The sequence below is a fragment of the Apus apus genome, chromosome W, assembly GCF_020740795.1.
Source record: "Apus apus isolate bApuApu2 chromosome W, bApuApu2.pri.cur, whole genome shotgun sequence".
Taxonomy (NCBI): domain Eukaryota; kingdom Metazoa; phylum Chordata; class Aves; order Apodiformes; family Apodidae; genus Apus; species Apus apus.
This window is the reverse complement of record NC_067311.1, coordinates 330,829-348,357: the sequence shown is the minus strand read 5'-3', so window position 1 is coordinate 348,357 and position 17,529 is coordinate 330,829. Positions and strand designations below refer to the sequence as shown.

The 17,529-nt window shown below is 46.4% G+C and overlaps 1 protein-coding gene across 1 annotated transcript in view; it reads left to right on the top strand.

The window, feature by feature from the left end:
• The window catches only part of DYM (dymeclin), a 196,695-nt gene that overhangs the window by 143,640 nt on the left and 35,526 nt on the right, over positions 1 to 17,529 (top strand). The window contains exon 15 of the mRNA XM_051641698.1: positions 15,763 to 15,945. Within this exon, the coding sequence (XP_051497658.1) occupies positions 15,763 to 15,945 (183 nt within the window). The remainder of the gene's footprint in view (positions 1 to 15,762; positions 15,946 to 17,529) is intronic.

The window sequence follows — 17,529 nt, the reverse complement described above, 5'->3', positions numbered from 1 at the left end:
GTTTGATGCCCATGCTGGGAACTAGAATGAGGAACTGACCCAGTTGGCTTTTAAATTGTTGTTCTTGTTGAGGTTTGCTGGGCTTTAAAAAAGAAAAAGTTGGTTTGTTTATTAAGGTTTGACCAATTTCCTGGTCTTTTCCTGCTAAACTGTGTCATTGTGGTGGGATTCAGGAGCCAGCAGGGAGGGGAGAAGAACCCACTGTCATCAAACCATTGCTTCAGGGACAGGATCCTTAATTAGACCAATTGTTATGCTACTTAATTTACTAATTGGATGAGAGGGAATGGTTTCAAACTGGAAGAGGGGAGATTTAGATTGGATATTAGGAATAAATTCTTCACTCTGAGGGTGGTGAGACACCAGAGATTGGCCAAGGAAGCTGTGGCTGCCCCATCCCTGGCAGTGTTGAAGGGCAGGTTGGATGGGGTTAGAGCAACCTGGTCTGGTGGGAGCTGTCCCTGCCCATATGGAACTAGATGATCATTAAGGTCCCTTCCAACCCAAACCAGTTTGTGATTCTTAAGGGTTGTTTTTTTCTTAGTAGCTGTCAACGTTTGACTCAGTTTGACAACACTGCTCTCGATCTCCTCCCCCTCCCACCCAGGTAGGGAAGGAGAGAGAAAAAAAAAAAAAAAAAGAGAGACTTGGCTGGATTGAAAACTGAACCGTGCAGCTTTAATTAGAATACTAATGTGTGATATGAGAGGATATATATATATATATATATATGTGATTATACAAAGGTGTGGGTAGAAGCCTCTCGCCTCCCCCCACCCCCAGCAACTCCCCCAGCACTCCCCTCAGTCGAGACAATCCCGAGGACTCCCGAAGCTGCTCCTGGAGAAAGGCAGAGAGTTACGAGGGTCAGGAGGGCTTGAGGTCGACGATGATGGGCAGGTGGTGTTTTCCCAGACGCCGGCCACGAACAAAAGAAAGAGAGAGAGAGAGAAGGAAGGCAGACAGAGAGGCGAAGCGAAGCGGCGAGAGAGCGAAGCAGGAAGGAAGGAAGTTTTCTTCTGTCATCTCCGACCTTCCCCCGAGCCTACGTAGATATATGGGATGGAATATCTCTGGCCAGTTTTGCTGTTCGTCTAACCCAGCCTCCCACGGGGGGGCCACAGATCCCCCCGCAGTGTCTGAGCCGGCAGAGCAAAGGCACGACCTTGAGGGCCCAGCAATTACAAAAACATTCCAGTGTCTTATCAACCTAGCAGAACACGCAGTTGCTAGTTGAAGAAAGCTCACTGAAATGAAAAAAGGAATCAGCAAAAGAAAAACTGGCTTCATCCTGGCTCAAACCAGGACAGTAGCAATGACCTATTTTGAAATACCACACTTGGCTCGAGTTGTCCTTGGCCACGAGTATCTCCAGGCTTGAAGAAATGGGGAAAAAAAAACAGTTGTGGTTTTTTTTTATTGCTTCATTACATAAAATAAAAGCCCATTTTCCCAAAATATTGACAAACAAGAAAACTGGTAGTGAAAAAAGAGAGGATTTTGCTTCTTCCAGTTCCAATCAAGACAAATTACTTAAGTAAACAAATTGATTATTTTCTTGGTAATTTAATTACAGCCTAATGTATCTTGTTAACTCACAGATGGTTAGCAGCACAACCGAAGGCATGTTGACATTTTTTGGGAAGTAGCACATCAGACCTGTTGTTGGAGCCCCCATCTCCCCCAAAAGTTGATTTTTTTAAGGATTTCATGATATGCAGTTTGGTTTTCCAGGACTTCAAGACTTGTTAAACTACAGCTGGTGAGGAGAGATTCTCCTTCACTATTTCTTGGAGTGGAAGGGGTGAAAAAGAAGAGAGTACATTTTGAATTTGGGCAGGTTTATGTCAGGGGTTCAGAGTTACCTCACTTAGGGAATGGAAAAAAATGCAGATTCCTCAATGCAAAAATGGAGGGGAATAAAAATCCAAGATAGGAACAGTTGGAGGTTCAAATATTTTGCTGTGCATCATGTCCCTGTTTGCATACACAGGTTTTGCTTTGCTTTCTGAATTTCCTTCACCATCATCTCATGCACCAGGGGGACAAGGGATTTGGGGTCAGTAGGAGCCCAAGGTCTTGTTTACTGATGGGAGGTGTGAAGGCTCAGGAGTCAAACTCCATGGAGGGTCACTCAGCACCCAGAGTAGTGATCAGGAATCTGAGCACTCCATGGTGGAGAAGTTCCCTCTTCCACCCAGGAGGGCTGAAATCCTTAAGTTGCTTTAATAGAATAATACTCACAGAAAGGAGTGCAGGTAAGATGATTTCTAGCCACATAGGAAATATTCTATAATTCACTTCAGTTTAACTTTTTTTAACCTTCTACCTTTAACCTTTTAGCCTTCTGTCCAGATGGAGCTTCAACCTGCTAGGAGATATTCTAAAAAATAATCCCACATAGTGCTGATATCTTCAATTATTTCATACATAGGGTTGTCACTTAACTAGCTCTTTGATGGTGAAGGAGTTTTCTCAGTGTCATGTTAGACTTCTCATATTTACAAATGTCCTGCTGTGAAGAGCCATCCTTTAACCCCTTGGTCCAAAAAGTGTTGTTTCTATGGCAGTTAAGGGAGAAAAATAAATGCATGTTGGCAATCCAAAGGGAAAAATAGGATAGGAATGCAGTGAGTTATGGATGGATATAGCATCCCTAGAGGGCTTGAGGGTGCTGGGGAAACAGTTGGACTTGATGATCTTAAAGGTCTTTTCCAACCAAAATTATTCTATGACTTCTATATTTATAGACATTCTTCTGTCTATATTTCTATTTGTTCACCAGAGAGGGCAGTAATAGGACAAGGGAGAATGAAAACTGAAAGAGGGGAGATTTAGGTTGGACATCAGGAAGAAATTCTTCACCATGAGGGCAGTAAGGTGCTGGAACAGGTTGCCCAGGGAGGTTGTGGCTGCCCCATCCCTTGAAGTGTTGAAGGGCAGGTTGGATGGGGCTTGTGCAGCCTGGTCTGGTGGGAGGTGTCCCTGCCCATGGCAGGGGGGTTGGAACCTGCTGAGCTTTAAGGTCCCTTCCAACCTTCACCATTCCATGATTTTATGATTCTGTGGTTGTAATGTCTGCAGTAGCAGAGCCTCATGGTACTGGTACAGTTCCCAATCCAAGCTGACTCTTTTCTTGGCTCCTTTCCAATCCTGTTAAATCCTACCTGCTGTGTGGAGCTGGTGTTACATGAAGCCTTGGAGCTCCATCCATGTCAATGAGTTTTCCTCTCATCTTAATAACAAGAGTTAAACTTTGCATTTGGATGAGATTTCTGTATATCTTTTTTTTTCTTTGCCTTCTCAGTTTGTGCTCCTTAATGGGCTAAACTAAGTCAAATATTTAGGTTCTTCTTAAATTTATCCTTGATTTCTATGCTAAATAGAAAGCAGCAGTCTATTTAAACATCTAATTCTTGAAACTCCTCAGCCCCTCAAGCATCATCTGGAAATGATGGAGCTTGTAAAACAAAGCTAAGAAGAAAAAGCAATGTTTGTTTTATGTGGGATGAATGATTTCAGTTGGGGTCCTTCTAATTCGGCCATTATGAGGGCTATTAAAAAGCAGTGTTACAAAAAAAAAGACATTTTGGGGGGTAACTTGTATCTTGTTATTACAGTTGATTATATTCAAAGCTGCAGGGATTTCATAAATAGTTGGTTTTTAGTTTAGCAGAGAGCCAACCTAATCTTCCTCCTGTACATGGGCAGATGTTAAAAGGTTCCCCTGATTCATTTACTAGGAAGAAATGGTCTTTTATAAGCAAAGGCTTCAGATTTATCTGAGAAAATTGGGCTTGCTAAAGATTAGGTAAAACCAGGTCTATCAGCTGCAGAATTAGCTGCCTTTTAAATATAAATAAATATAAAATCTATATATTTCTCTGGATTCAGTTACATTCCAGGGTGAAAAATGATAGTACCAAAGACTCAACTCAGCCTTATTTTTAGTACCTGCACTTTAGTTTGCTAAACAACTAAAGCAAAATTAATACTCCAGAAATATGTCATATTATCAGCTGGAGATGAAAATATTTTATCAATTATATTTTTCTACCATGACAAGGAGGTTTTCTGTCCCTTTCATGGCACTAAACAGGTTTTTCATGTGTTAATTTGTTATGTTCACATCGGTTATGGGATCTCAGGAGGGACTTTTTAAAGGGTGTCAGTGTTTGACTCAGGTCCGACAACAATGCTCTCGATCCCCTCCCCTTCCCACCCAGGTAGGGAAGGAGAGAGAGAAAAAGAGAGAGACTTGGCTGGATTGAAAACTCAACTACACAGCTTTAATGAAACACTAATGATATAAGAACATATATACAGATATATTCAGATATGTTCAGGTATGTGCAAGAGCCTCTCGCCTCCCCCCACCCCCAGCAACTCCCACCACACTCCCCTGAGCTGGAACAGTCCCGAGAAATCCCGGAGCTGCTGCTGGAGGAAGCGCAGAGTGATGAGGGTCAGGAGAGCTCCAGCCTAAGGGTCGGTGGTGCTGGATGGACGGAGTCCTCCCCGGACGCCGGCCATGGACGGGAGAGAAGGGAAGAAGGAGCAGGAAGGAAGGTGTCTTCTGTGATCTCTGACCTTCCTCTGAGCTTACGTAGCTCTATGGAATGGAACATCTCTGGCCAGTTTTGCTGTCTGTCTAACTCAGCCTCCCACGGGGGGGTCACAGATCTCCCCGTAGTGTCTGAGCCGGCAGAGTGAAGGTGCGACCGTGAAGCCCCAGCAGTTAGAAAAACATTCCACTGTCTTATCAGCCTTAGCTAGAACAGAGTGTTGCTAGTTAAAAGAAAGCTCACTGAAGGAAAAAAAAAATCAGTAAAAAGGGAAATTGGCTTCATCCTGGCTCAAACCAGGACAAAGGTTGTGTAGTGAGAGGATGTGGAGTGATGGTTTAAAACTGGAAGAAGGGAGGTTTAGGTGAGACATGAGGAAGAAATTCTTTGCTGTGAGGGTGGTGAGACCCTGGCCCAGGTTGCCCAGAGAAGCTGTGGCTGCCCCATCCCTGGCCGTGTTGAAGGGCAGGTTGGATGGGGCTTGGAGCAACCTGGGCTGGTGGGAGGTGTCCCTGCCCATGCAGGGGGTTGGAACTGGATGATCTTTAAGGTCCCTTCCAACCCAAACTAGTCTGGAATTCTATGATCTTGTGCTGAAGATACATTTTTAGACAGGAGGCTGTGCAAAGAAGTTGGATTTTTAGCCTATCCAGCATGTAGAAAAGAAATTCTTGATTTACTATCAATGTCAATGCTATTTGAACAGTAAATAAATGTGATGGTTTGGGGTCCTACAATATGTTCTCTGCTTATACGTCTAATATTACATTAGATTCACTGCAGCTCTGATTTTTTAATTCTCTAAAGAACTGGTTTAATGCAGAACTCTGCCACCAGCCGGTTTTCCTATCAGTGTGTGTCATCCTGAAGAACTGAGAAGTCTTCCCTGTGCTCATCTGATCACTTGAGTAATGATGCAGAAATGAAATTAACCCCTAAATAAACCATAATAGAGTTAGTGTGATACAATCACACTTCATTAAGCTGGTAGGCTGTTAAAATACTACTTGGTAGTCACTGCTGTGAACATCCCAAATGTGTAGTTGTTCAGCTGTAGCATTGAACACCTCACTGGCAGGATGGGAAATTTGTAGCCAAATTAAATCAAGATTCCTAATTGAGATCTGTCCCTATTTGGCAAACATTGGAGGGGAAACAAGCACAATGAGGCAGGTTCTCTTCTCATCATATTGCTTCAAAACTCAGGAGCCACCAGCTTTTCACCCCAAGCACTGCCTGCATCTCTTCCATGCTCTTTTTTTTCCCTAGATTTTCTTCCATTTTTTTCATGTCATTAAGTATCTTGGTAAGATTTTTGGATTGTATCAGCCCTGCATTGTTAGTAGGTTAAAAAAACCTGGATTTGGGTGAAATTTAGATCCTTTGGTTGTCTACTGTGATAAAATGGTGTTATACAATGTTGCTTCATGAAGATAAAATATGGTAAAGCAAAAGAACATTGTAATAGGTTTTGTTTGGTATGTGGATTCTAGAAAGTGAAGTTGCACAGAATCAGAGTGGTCAGGGTTGGAAGGGACCTCTGAAGATCATCTAGTCCAACCCTCTGCTAGAGCAGGATCCCCTAGATCAGATCCCACAGGAACACATCCAGGTGGGTTTGGAATGTCTCCAGGGATGGAAACTCCACAACCTCCCTGGGCAGCCTGTCCCAGGGCTCTGTTACCCTCAGAGTAAAGTATTTTCTCATATTCAGGTTAAACCTCCTGTTTGTGCCCATTGCCCCTTGTTCTGTCACTGGACACTGAGAAGAGTCTGACCCCATCCTCCTGACACCCCCTGGAGATATTTATAAACATTGATGAGATCCCCCCTCAGTCTCCTCCAGGCTGAACAGCCCCAGCTCTCTCAGCCTTTCCTCATGGGACAGATGCCCCAGTCCCCTCATCATCTTCATGACCTGTGCTGGACTCTCCAATAGTTCCTTGTCCTTCCTGAACTGGGGAGCCCAGAACCGGACACAACTCTCCAGGTGAGGTCTCACCAGGGCCAAGTAGAAGGGAAGGAGAACCTCCCTCGATCTGCTGGACACACTCCTCCTAATGCACCCCAAGATACCATTGGCCTTCTTGGCCACCAGGGCATATTGTTGTCCCATGGAGAACTTTGTATCATCACCAAATTTGCTGAAGGTACATTGTGTCCCCTCATCCAGGTTCTAAAGATCATCTGGGGGGGGGGTTGGTTTTATATGATCTTTAAGGCCTCTTCCAACCCAACCCATTCCATGATTCAAATAGGAGAATTGCCTGGTTTTGCACTAAATTACCTGCATTTTGATTGCTCTGAATGGATGGCTCATGAGCAGAAGTGACATTTGCAATATCAGGTTATTCTTGGCTGTGCCTGTTTCCACTCCAGGATTGAGCCAGAGGCCTATAAATACATTTTCTACATCTTGCTCATCTCCTCCTTCAGATGAATTATATTTTAGTTTAAAGAATATTCCTCCTACCTAATCCCCCTATTTTTGTAGTATTAACAAAATAGCTATTTCAGAACAGACTGAAATAACCAAGCTAACCCAAATCTAAAACAAGCTTTTGTGCTGAGTGGTGGCCAAATTCTGCAGGTCTGTCTGAATTCTTCACCAGGTCTTCCCTTGAAATGAATTGGACACTTTCCTGAGAAAAATGCTGCTGAAATTGTCCTTAAACAGGAAGAACAACCTACCCTGAAATTCTGTGATGAAGATGTTGGTGAAGATCAGCCCACTCAAACTTCTTTTTTATTAGTATGAAGTTATTTGCAGTTGGCCTTGGCATTATTGTGTCTTTAAAAATGTGCTTGTGGTTGAAGGAGAAGATCTATTTTGGACAAATATCTTGAAAAAACATCTTCTTCAAAAAGAGATTCTTCTTTCATCGTTGAGGAGTTAAATGAGTGTCCTTAAAAATGATCCACTTGAATGAGTGTCTTCAAAAGAGGAGATGATTAAGCTAAAGGTAGATTCATGGAATTGGTTGGAAATTACCTTTAAGATCATCAAGTCCAAATGTTAACCCAGCATTGCCCAATCTCACCACTAAAGGTCATAGGATCCCAGACTGGTTTGGGTTGGAAGGGACCTTAAAGATCATCCAGTTCCAACCCCTTGCATGGTCAGGGACACCTCCCACCAGCCCAGGTTGCTCCAAGCCCCATCCAACCTGCCCTTCAACACTGCCAGGGGTGGGGCAGCCACAGCTTCCCTGGGCAACCTGGGCCAGGGTCTCCCCACCCTCACAGCAAAGAATTTCCTCCTCATGTCTCACCTCAATCTTCCCTCTTCCAGTTTTAATCCATCCTCCTCATCCCATCCCTCCCTGCCCTTGTCCCAAGTCCCTCCCCAGCTTTCCTGGAGCCCCTTCAGGCACTGGAAGGTGCTCTAAGGTCTCCCTGGAGCCTTCTCTTCTCCAGGCTGAACACCCCAACTCTCCCAGCCTTTCTCCAGAGCAGAGCTGCTCCAGCCCTCTCAGCATCTCCGTGGCCTCCTCTCCAACAGCTCCATGTCCTTCCTGTGCTGAGGGCTCCAGAACTGGACACAACTGCTGTTCCAGCACCTCTTCCCCATGTCTTCCACATGAACCATGCCTCCAATCTAGCATTCCCTCTGCCAGGGAGAAGTTAGAGACCTTGCTGGAGAGCAGGGTACCAGGCTGATGACACTCACCCTTCTCTGTCTATGTGAGGCAGTGGGTGTTTGGAGGTGTTTCTCAGCTTCCTGTGAAATTGGGTGAAATCTAATTTTTCAGGCTGCAAGTCCCACGTCGCCCCACTAGGAGAGAAAAAAAAACAACAGGGCAAAACAAAGAAAGAAAGTCCACAACTAATTAAACACCAGCCAGCTGAAGAGCAGAGGGCACAGCAGAGCCTGCAGATGAGGAAAACTGGTACTTCTGGAGGCACCGTTCCTTGCCACAGAGCACATGGATGTAGGCCTCCAACCTTCAAGGTTCTGCATCACATTTCTATTGATTTCTTAGATGTTTTTGGAGATGCTGAGCTCCTCCTGTTCCTTGCTCTAAACCCACCATTTTGATGTATGATGCAGCACAATGGAGCCCACACCTTGCTAACTAGATTTCTTCTCTGGATCAAGGGGGTATCACAACAGGTAGGTCTGGTCCATGCAATGGAGATGTTCTCTCTGGCCCTCTACAACCTGATGGCTCCAGCAGCCTGGAACAAGTCCCAGGTGGGAGCTCAACCCCTGGAGACTCTTGCAGTGCTCCAGGCACAGAGAGAGATGCATAAAACTGGACAGAAAGCAGATTCCAACATTGTCCCCACATTGAAGCAGGGGATGAAGAGCTCTTTCCAGCAGCTTCAAAGCCAACACATAATCACATCTCCAGTTCATAGAAGAGCAAAATGTTGGACAAGTAGCTCAGAGCTGCCTCAACTCCTACCTGTGAAGCTCTTGGATGATTATAAATCATAGAATCATAGAATGGTTTGGGTTGGAAGGGACCTTAAAGATCATCTAGGTCCAACCCCCCTGCATGGGCAGGAACACCTCCCACCAGCCCAGGTTGCTCCAAGCCCCATCCAACCTGCCCTTCAACACTGCCAGGGATGGGGCAGCCACAGCTTCTCTGGGCAACCTGGGCCAGGGTCTCACCACCCTCACAGCAAAGAATTTCCTCCTCATGTCTCACCTCAATCTCCCCTCTGCCAGTTTAAACCATAACCCTCCTGGTTTCAGCTGGTTGGACTTCAGACCCATCCAGGGGCATCTCCTCAGCACGTAGGATGCTTTAATTAGATTAATTGTACTTAGTGCCACGGGTTAATTGGGGATGGGGAAGAGGAGAAGCAGTGACACGAGCACAAGCTTGGTACTCACCAGACCCTGGGTATGAGTGGTCAAAAGCTAAGAGAGGGCAGAGTCACCTCCCTCTTCAAGTGCTTTAAATCATCTTACCTGAAGGAGTCAAAGGTGTTGGCAGCCCAGATGTCCGTGCCCAGCATGTCCAGGGAGGTCTCCTTGTTGCCATTCTAGGAGGGAAGGAAAGGTGGTTACTTGCCAGAAGGCTCGTGGTGCTATCTGGACCATGGAGGTGGCCCAGCTCCAGGTGTGGACTTTTCCACTTCCCTGTGACCTCAAGCTCACTGTAACACAGAGTCCCCTCACCCACTGTAAAAGTGCACCATGAAGGCAAGGAGTGACACAGTTTCAGCCCTGGGGACACAAAGCTGTGGACAACAAGGAGCAGAAAACGTGTAGGCTCAGCTTGGACTCCAGTCCTGTCCTCCTCTCCCACTGTTCACAACTTCCAAGTCCCACCAAGGTCCAATGGGCAGGCTGACATCCCAGTCATGAAGACACCCAGCTTCAGAGTCACAGACCAGTTGAGGTGGGAAGGAACCTCTGAAGCTCAGCTGGTCCAATCCTCCTGCTCAAGCAGAGCCACCTACAATCAGATGCTCTGGAACACATCCAGATGGCTTTTGAATATCTCCAAGGATAGAGCTACTCTTCACCAACAGCCACCAGAGCTTGCTGTTACTAATCAGGATGGGGAAAGCTGTCCTGCTTCCTCAAGGAGTCATGGTGGCACCACTTCCTCTAACAACAGGCAGGGGACATCAGAACCCTGCACCATTCCACCTCATGCACACCAGCAAATGAGTTCCCAAGGTTATTCTGGCCCCTGTCCCACCAACACTAAAGTGATGGTTCCTTCACCCAAGAAGCAAAGACATGATGGTAAAATCAGGTGGGAACTACAGGAAAACTCCAGCAAACTGCAAAGCACCTTGAATTTCCCTGTGTAGCTGCTTTGGGCAGAACCAGTGACCCAAAGCAAGAGCATCTAAAGCCAAGACCTCACACATGCCCTTCATGGCAACTTTGAAAGTCATCAGCCTACACACATCCACTCCAATGAAAGGGAGCTGCCCTCTCCACCCTTCAAAGGTGAAGAAATAAAACAGGTTGGATTTTGCCAGGACCATTCAAGAAACCAGACCTGACTCAGACTCATATGGGATGAACACAGAAGAATTGTTAGAGGGTCCCAAAACACCATTTCCCCCCCAACATTTCTTACACATAGATTATTTCAATATTTCAGCCCAAATGGTCCCACTCTGGTGGAACAAATGCTGGAGAAGGTGGCTTCCACATATTCCCCATCCTCTAACTTCTGCCATTTCCAAATATTATTAATAATAAAAACTGAGGAACAAAAAAACTCATGAAAATTTGACTTCTTCGTGAAGCCTCAGACCTCAGTCTGAGCACCTTCCAGTGCCTGAAGGGGCTCCAGGAAAGCTGGGGAGGGACTTGGGACAAGGGCAGGGAGGGATGGGATGAGGGGGAACGAATTAAAACTGGCAGAGGGGAGATTGAGGTGAGACATGAGGAGGAAATTCTTTGCTGTGAGGGTGGGGAGACCCTGGCCCAGGTTGCCCAGAGAAGCTGTGGCTGCCCCATCCCTGGCAGTGTTGAAGGGCAGGTTGGATGGGGCTTGGAGCAACCTGGGCTGGTGGGAGGTGTCCCTGTCCATGCAGGGGGGTTGGAACTGGATGATCTTTAAGGTCCCTTCCAACCCAAACCAGTCTGGGATTCTATGATTCTATAATAAGACTTTAAAAAAGCCAATTTTCAAATCCAGGGACATAAAATAAATATTGTGTGTGTTTAAAAGAAAAAGGGACTTGTCTCCTGTTCCCCCAGGTCTGCAATTATAACCATCAGCAGTTTTAACTGGAAGCTCCCCATGACCCAACCTTCAGGTTTTGATGAGCAGATTCTCTGCAAAGGGGTTAGTATTGCCAAAAATTAATTAAGCCAGCAGGAATTATGGTTGAGAGACAGACTGATGAGAACCACACAAATACCCAGAGCAGGTCAAGCTGATCCTACCCCCAGGATGGTTTAAATGCACATCCACAACCTCTGTCCTCCAGCTCCTGTGAGCACACTTCATTGTGCACATCATGCCTGGTTGAACACGAGCCAGCAGTGTGCCCAGGTGGCCCAGGAAGCCAATGGCATCCTGGCTTGTATCAGGAATGGTGTGGCCAGGAGGAGCAGGGATGTGATTCTCCCCCTGTGCCCAGCCCTGGTGAGGCCTCACCTCCAGTCCTGTGTCCAGTTCTGGGCCCCTCACTGCAAGAAGGATCTGGAGGTGCTGAAGCAGGTCCAGAGGAGAACAACAAGGCTGGAGAAAGGACTAGAGGGAAAGTCTTATAGGGAGAGGCTGAGGGAGCTGGGGTTGTTTAGCCTGGAGAACAGGAGACTCAGGGGGGGACCTTCTCCCTCTACAGCTCCCTGAAGGGAGGTTGGAGTCAGGTGGGGACTGGGCTCTTTTTCCAGGCATCTAATAACAAGACAAGAGGGCCTGGCCTGAAGCTGCTCCAGGGGAGGGTTAGGTTGGATATCAGGAAGCACTTCCCATGGAAAGGGTGATCAGACATTGGCTGTGGCAGTTCTGGGTCAGTGGTTGGACTTGATGATCCTCGAGGTCTTTTCTAGCCAAAACTAGAGAAAACCAGACAAAATGGTGAGACATGACTGAAAGCTGCCCTTCCAGCTGACGTGGTTATTCGGATCCAACAACAGTGAGGATCAGGATGGCAGGTTTATTTAGCAAAGTGTCTGGCAACAAACTTTGCTCTGGTGTGATAGTTCTGCTTTCATTTTTGAGCAGTGATTAGAGATGCTGGGCTTAGTTTTGGAGATGATATCCAATGTGAGCCTTGCAATTTTTCACTTAATACCTACTTTCCCACAATTCAACCATCCAACCAAAAGTTATCTGGGTTTGACATAAACCAGCCAGAGAGTATATGGCAATAAAATAGATGAAGAGAAGATTTATGTCACCAAAGGCTTGGATTTGAAGTTCATTTGTGCATTGAATGTAAGAGCAGCTTTCTTGGGTGCTTCCTTCTTGCCCTTCCTCTCTTCCACTCCTTTGGCAGAGCCAGTTTGTTTTGTTGAAGGTCTTGATTTTCTGCTGAAAATGCAGGAAATTCAGACAGCTGTCTTGGAAGCTCCCCAAAGTGAATACAAACAAGATACATATGCTTCTCTTAAAGGATCTAAAAAGAAAGTCAATTATTTGAAAGTAGAAATTCCCCTGGAAAGAGGAAAGGGAAGTTTGCATCATTATAACTGGATGCTGTAAAATCATCTTCTCAAGGTGGAATTCCCTGGAGAACAGACTTGTCTCCACTAGCCAGAGTCCATCACCTTGGAGTTTCTAATGGCTGAGTTACAGGCAGGCATGGAATTGGTAACTATTCAGTGTTGAAAACCAGAATGATTTGAAATATTCCTTAGCGTGTATAAATGCGCTGAAAATAATATGATGGGTGTCACCGTTTGACTCAGGTCCGACAACAATGCTCTCGATCCCCTCCCCCCCCACACCCAGTCAGGGAAGGAGAGAGAGAAAAGGAGAGAGACTTGGCTGGATTGAAAACTCAACTACACAGCTTTAATTAAAACACTAATGAATCGCACAAGAAAATATATACAATTATATACAGATATATTCAGATATGGGCAAAAGCCTCTCGCCTCCCCCCACCCCCAGCAACTCCCACAGCACTCCCCTGAACTGGCAAGAGTCCCGAGAAATCCCGGAGCTGCTGCTGGAGAAAGCAGAGAGTTATGAGGGTCAGGAGAGCTCCAGCCTAAGGGTCGACGGTGATGGATGAGCAGAGTCCTCCCCGGACGCCGGCCATGGACGGAAGAGCACGGCGAGAAGAAGAAGGAAGCTGTCCTCTAAGATCTCTGTCCTTCCTCTGAGCCTACGTAGATATATGGAATGGAATATCTTTGGCTAGTTTTGCTGTCTGTCTAACTCAGCCTCCCACGGGGGGGTCAGAGATCTCCCCATAGTGTCTGAGCCGGCGGAGTGAAGGTGTAACCTTGAAACCTCAGTAGTTAGAAAAACATTCCACTGTCTTATCAGCCTAGCAGAACACACAGTTGCTAGTTACAAGAAAGCTTACTGAAGGAAAAAAAATCAGTGAAAAGAAAAATTGGCTTAATCCTGGCTCAAACCAGCACTGTTTGACTTTTTGAGAGGTGTTAAGTGTGTCCTTTTGTTTTCCCATTGTTGACAAAATTGCCTTTAAAGTCAGATCTGCTCATGAAGGAAGTAGTTGTTGGCAGTTAGAAATTGTTATGTTTGCAGATTAAACTGGGGGGGTGGATCTCACTGAAAATGTTACAGGTGAAGAATTGCAATGAGGCATCATGGATAAGGGCTCAGAATGAAGAAGAGCAACCTCCACCCTCACAGTTCCTCTGTTCCCTGATCCATGTGGTTGCCTTCAGCCTCAGGTCAGAGGGTGGGTGGTCCCTATATACAGAAAAAGTGCTTAGCAACATGATTTAAGCACTGAGCAGGTAAATTAGGTTATGGTAGAGGAATTTAAGTTATGGTTGGACTTGATGATCGTCCTGGTTTGAGCCAGGGTGAAGCCAGTTTTTCTTTTGCTGATTCTTTTTTTCATTTCAGTGAGCTTTCTTCAACTAGCAACTGTGTGTTCTGCTTGGTTGATAAGACACTGGAATGTTTTTGTAATTGCTGGGCCCTCAAGGTCGTGCCTTTGCTCTGCCGGCCCAGACACTTTCTTTTGTTCGTGGCCGGCGTCTGGGAAAACACCACCTGCCCATCATCGTCGACCTCAAGCCCTCCTGACCCTCGTAACTCTCTGCCTTTCTCCAGGAGCAGCTTCGGGATTCCTCGGGATTGTCTCGTCTGAGGGGAGTGCTGGGGGAGTTGCTGGGGGTGGGGGGAGGCGAGAGGCTTCTACCACACCTTTGTATAATCACATATATATATATATCCTCTCATATCACATATTAGTATTCTAAATAAAGCTGCACGGTTCAGTTTTCAATCCAGCCAAGTCTCTCTCTTTTTCTCTCTCTCTTTCCCTACCTGGGTGGGAGGGGGAGGGGATTGAGAGCATTGTTGTCAAACTGAGTCAAACGGTGACAATGATCAAGGTCCCTTCCAACCAGGATGATTCTATGGATTTTACGTGAATGCAGGAACACAAACATGATGACAAGTGCCATACCCTCTGCTTGATGCACCTTTCTCTGACTCTTCCTCCAGCCTACCTGGCTGGGAAAGGAGGCTTGGACTGGCCAAAGGAGCAAATGACCTTGTAGGGTCACTCAGAGCCAGCTGGGGAAGTGGAAAGTCAGAGATTATTTTGCTGCTTTGAACTGAGGGTGAGGTGAGGGTGGTGAGACCCTGGCCCAGCTGTGGCTGCCCCATCCCTGGAAGTGTTGAAGGGCAGGTTGGATGGGGCTTGTGCAGCCTGGTCTGGTGGGAGGTGTCCCTGCCCATGTAGGGGGTTGGAACTGGATCATCTTTAAGGTCCCTTCCAACCCAAACCATTCCATGATTCAGTGATTTGCCTTTTTTTCCCTATCCCAAGGGAGGACAGGCAGCTCTCCAGGCTGAACATCCCTATCAGGCATGTCCTGACATGCAGCCCAAGGAGAGGAATCCAGAATGCTGGCAGGGCTGGAGTTTCAAAATCCTCAGGAGTGTTTTGTCAAAGGCACTGACAAGCTGGAAAGCTCCACAGGTTTATCTTGAGCATTAAGGCTTAGCACACTACAAGAGGAGGTTTCTTTTTTTCATTTTGCATTTATGACAAGTATTATTCAATGCCAAAAAAAAAAATACAAATGGAAAAAAGCCAAGGTCAAGGTCTGGAGAATGGTGGCAGATGTTGGAAGCTGTGATGGGTTTTGATCCCAGTCAGTTTTTCTTCTCCTGTCTTTGCTCTTCTTTTTTACCAGCAGCTTTTAATTTTCCTGATATTTTTTTTCCTCTCTCCATCCCTTCTTCCCAAGCAGGGACTTCACAGAAAATGTATTTAAATCTGTCCTGAAGTGCTTTTACTTGGTGGAAGAAGGGTCAAAAAATTGATTTCAACCCTTAATGAATGTGGCTGATTACAATCTGTTAGTGCTTTCTGGCTCAAGAAGATGGTTCTTGTTGAGAGAATCAAGCTATGTGGCTGATTGCTTGGAATTTTGGGGGAAATGTTGGTTCTTACGGGAGAAAACACCTCTCTTCCCAGATCCAGACATGCTTGAGATGTCAACCAGCTAATAGCTCCATTAGTAATCATTACCTGTGTGCTTTCCTTATTACCTCATATATTTTAGGACAGAGAAGGGCACACATGTTTGATTTCTCTCTTAAAGGCACAAGACCTGAATGTGATTGAGGAAGTCATCCGCATGATGTTGGAGATCATCAACTCCTGCTTGGCCAACTCTCTTCACCACAACCCCAACCTGGTCTACGCGCTGCTCTACAAGCGGGATCTGTTTGAGCAGTTTCAGACTCATCCTTCCTTCCAGGACATCATGCAAAATATAGATCTGGTGAGTGAGACATTCTTCGAAGGACTCTTAGGAGTTGTGATTGGAACTCTTTATCCTTTGGAGAGGTGGAAAATAGTCATCATCTCTATCAGTTGAGTTTCTACAGGCTTACAATTCTGAGTTTAGGTGTTAAAGGGTGATTTCCTGAGCCTCCACTGTGACTTCTGGGCAGCATCTTCAGCTTGGCAGAGCCAGGGGGATTTTGGGATGCATCTGGTGAGGAATTCTCAACATTGTTACCCAGTTTTTACTCCACTAAGGAAGGACTTTGTTGGTTTCTCTGAACTGCCCCGTGTTAGAAACCTGTTCTGTAGGGGACAAAAAGATTTTCATCATCAACCAATTTGTTTATCAAAGCACAAATACAGGCTGAGTGGAGAATGGATCAAAAACATACAGGAGGAGAAGGACTTGGGGGTGATGGTGTCCAAGAAGCTCCCCATGAGCCAGCACCGTGCCCTGGAGCCCAGAAACCCCCCATGTCCTGGGCTGCATCCCCAGCAGCGTGGCCAGCAGGGCCAGGGAGGGGATTGTCCCCTCTGCTCTGCTCTGCTGAGACCCCCCTGCAGGGCTGGGGCCAGGGCTGGGGTCCCCAACACAGGAAGGACATAAAGCTGCTGGAGAGAGTCCAGAGGAGGCCACAGAGATGATGGGAGGGCTGGAGCAGCTCTGCTCTGGAGCCAGGCTGGGAGAGTTGGGGTGTTCAGCCTGGAGAAGAGAAGGCTCCAGGGAGACCTTAGAGCACCTTCCAGTGCCTGAAGGGGCTCCAGGAAAGCTGGGGAGGGACTTGGGACAAGGGCAGGGAGGGATGGGATGAGGGGGAAGGGATTAAAACTGGAAGAGGGGAGATTGAGGTGAGACATGAGGAGGAAATTCTTTGCTGTGAGGGTGGTGAGACCCTGGCCCAGGTTGCCCAGAGAAGCTGTGGCTGCCCCATCCCTGGCAGTGTTGAAGGGCAGGTTGGATGGGGCTTGGAGCAACCTGGGCTGGTGGGAGGTGTCCCTGCCTGTGCAGGGGGGTTGGAACTGGATGATCTTTAGGGTGGATTCCAACCCAAACCATTCCATGATTCTGTTTGACTCTTGCTCCCTCCACCAGCCTAATGATAAATATGGGGGATTTTAAAGAAAAAAAACCTAAGAGCAAAGATTCAGCTGCCTTGTTCCGAGGGCTGTGTCTTAATGTGTTTTGCTTTCACCTGCAGAATCTCTGCACAACAATCCCTTTGGGTAAGGAGACATTTTACAAGAAAACAGATGGAAATAGAGGTGGATCAGCCACTGTTAAGAGATGTTGCTCTCCATGGAGTTTGACTTTGGAAAACAGTTGTTAATTTAATTACTGTTGCATCTGATAGAGGCTTTAATGTTCACAGTGAGAACCTGAGTCATGATTCCTGCTAGAAAATAACAGGATTCAGAGCTCCAAACTGTCCCAGCTTTTGGCAGCTACAGATCACAGAGCCAGCATGACACTACCTGGCTGGTTGGGCTAAGTTTTCTTCAGGTTGTGTCAAGAGAGGTTGTGGTGCAGTGAAGCGAAGTCATCTTCATTCCTGCCTGAGATAGGGACCTTCTCTGGTTG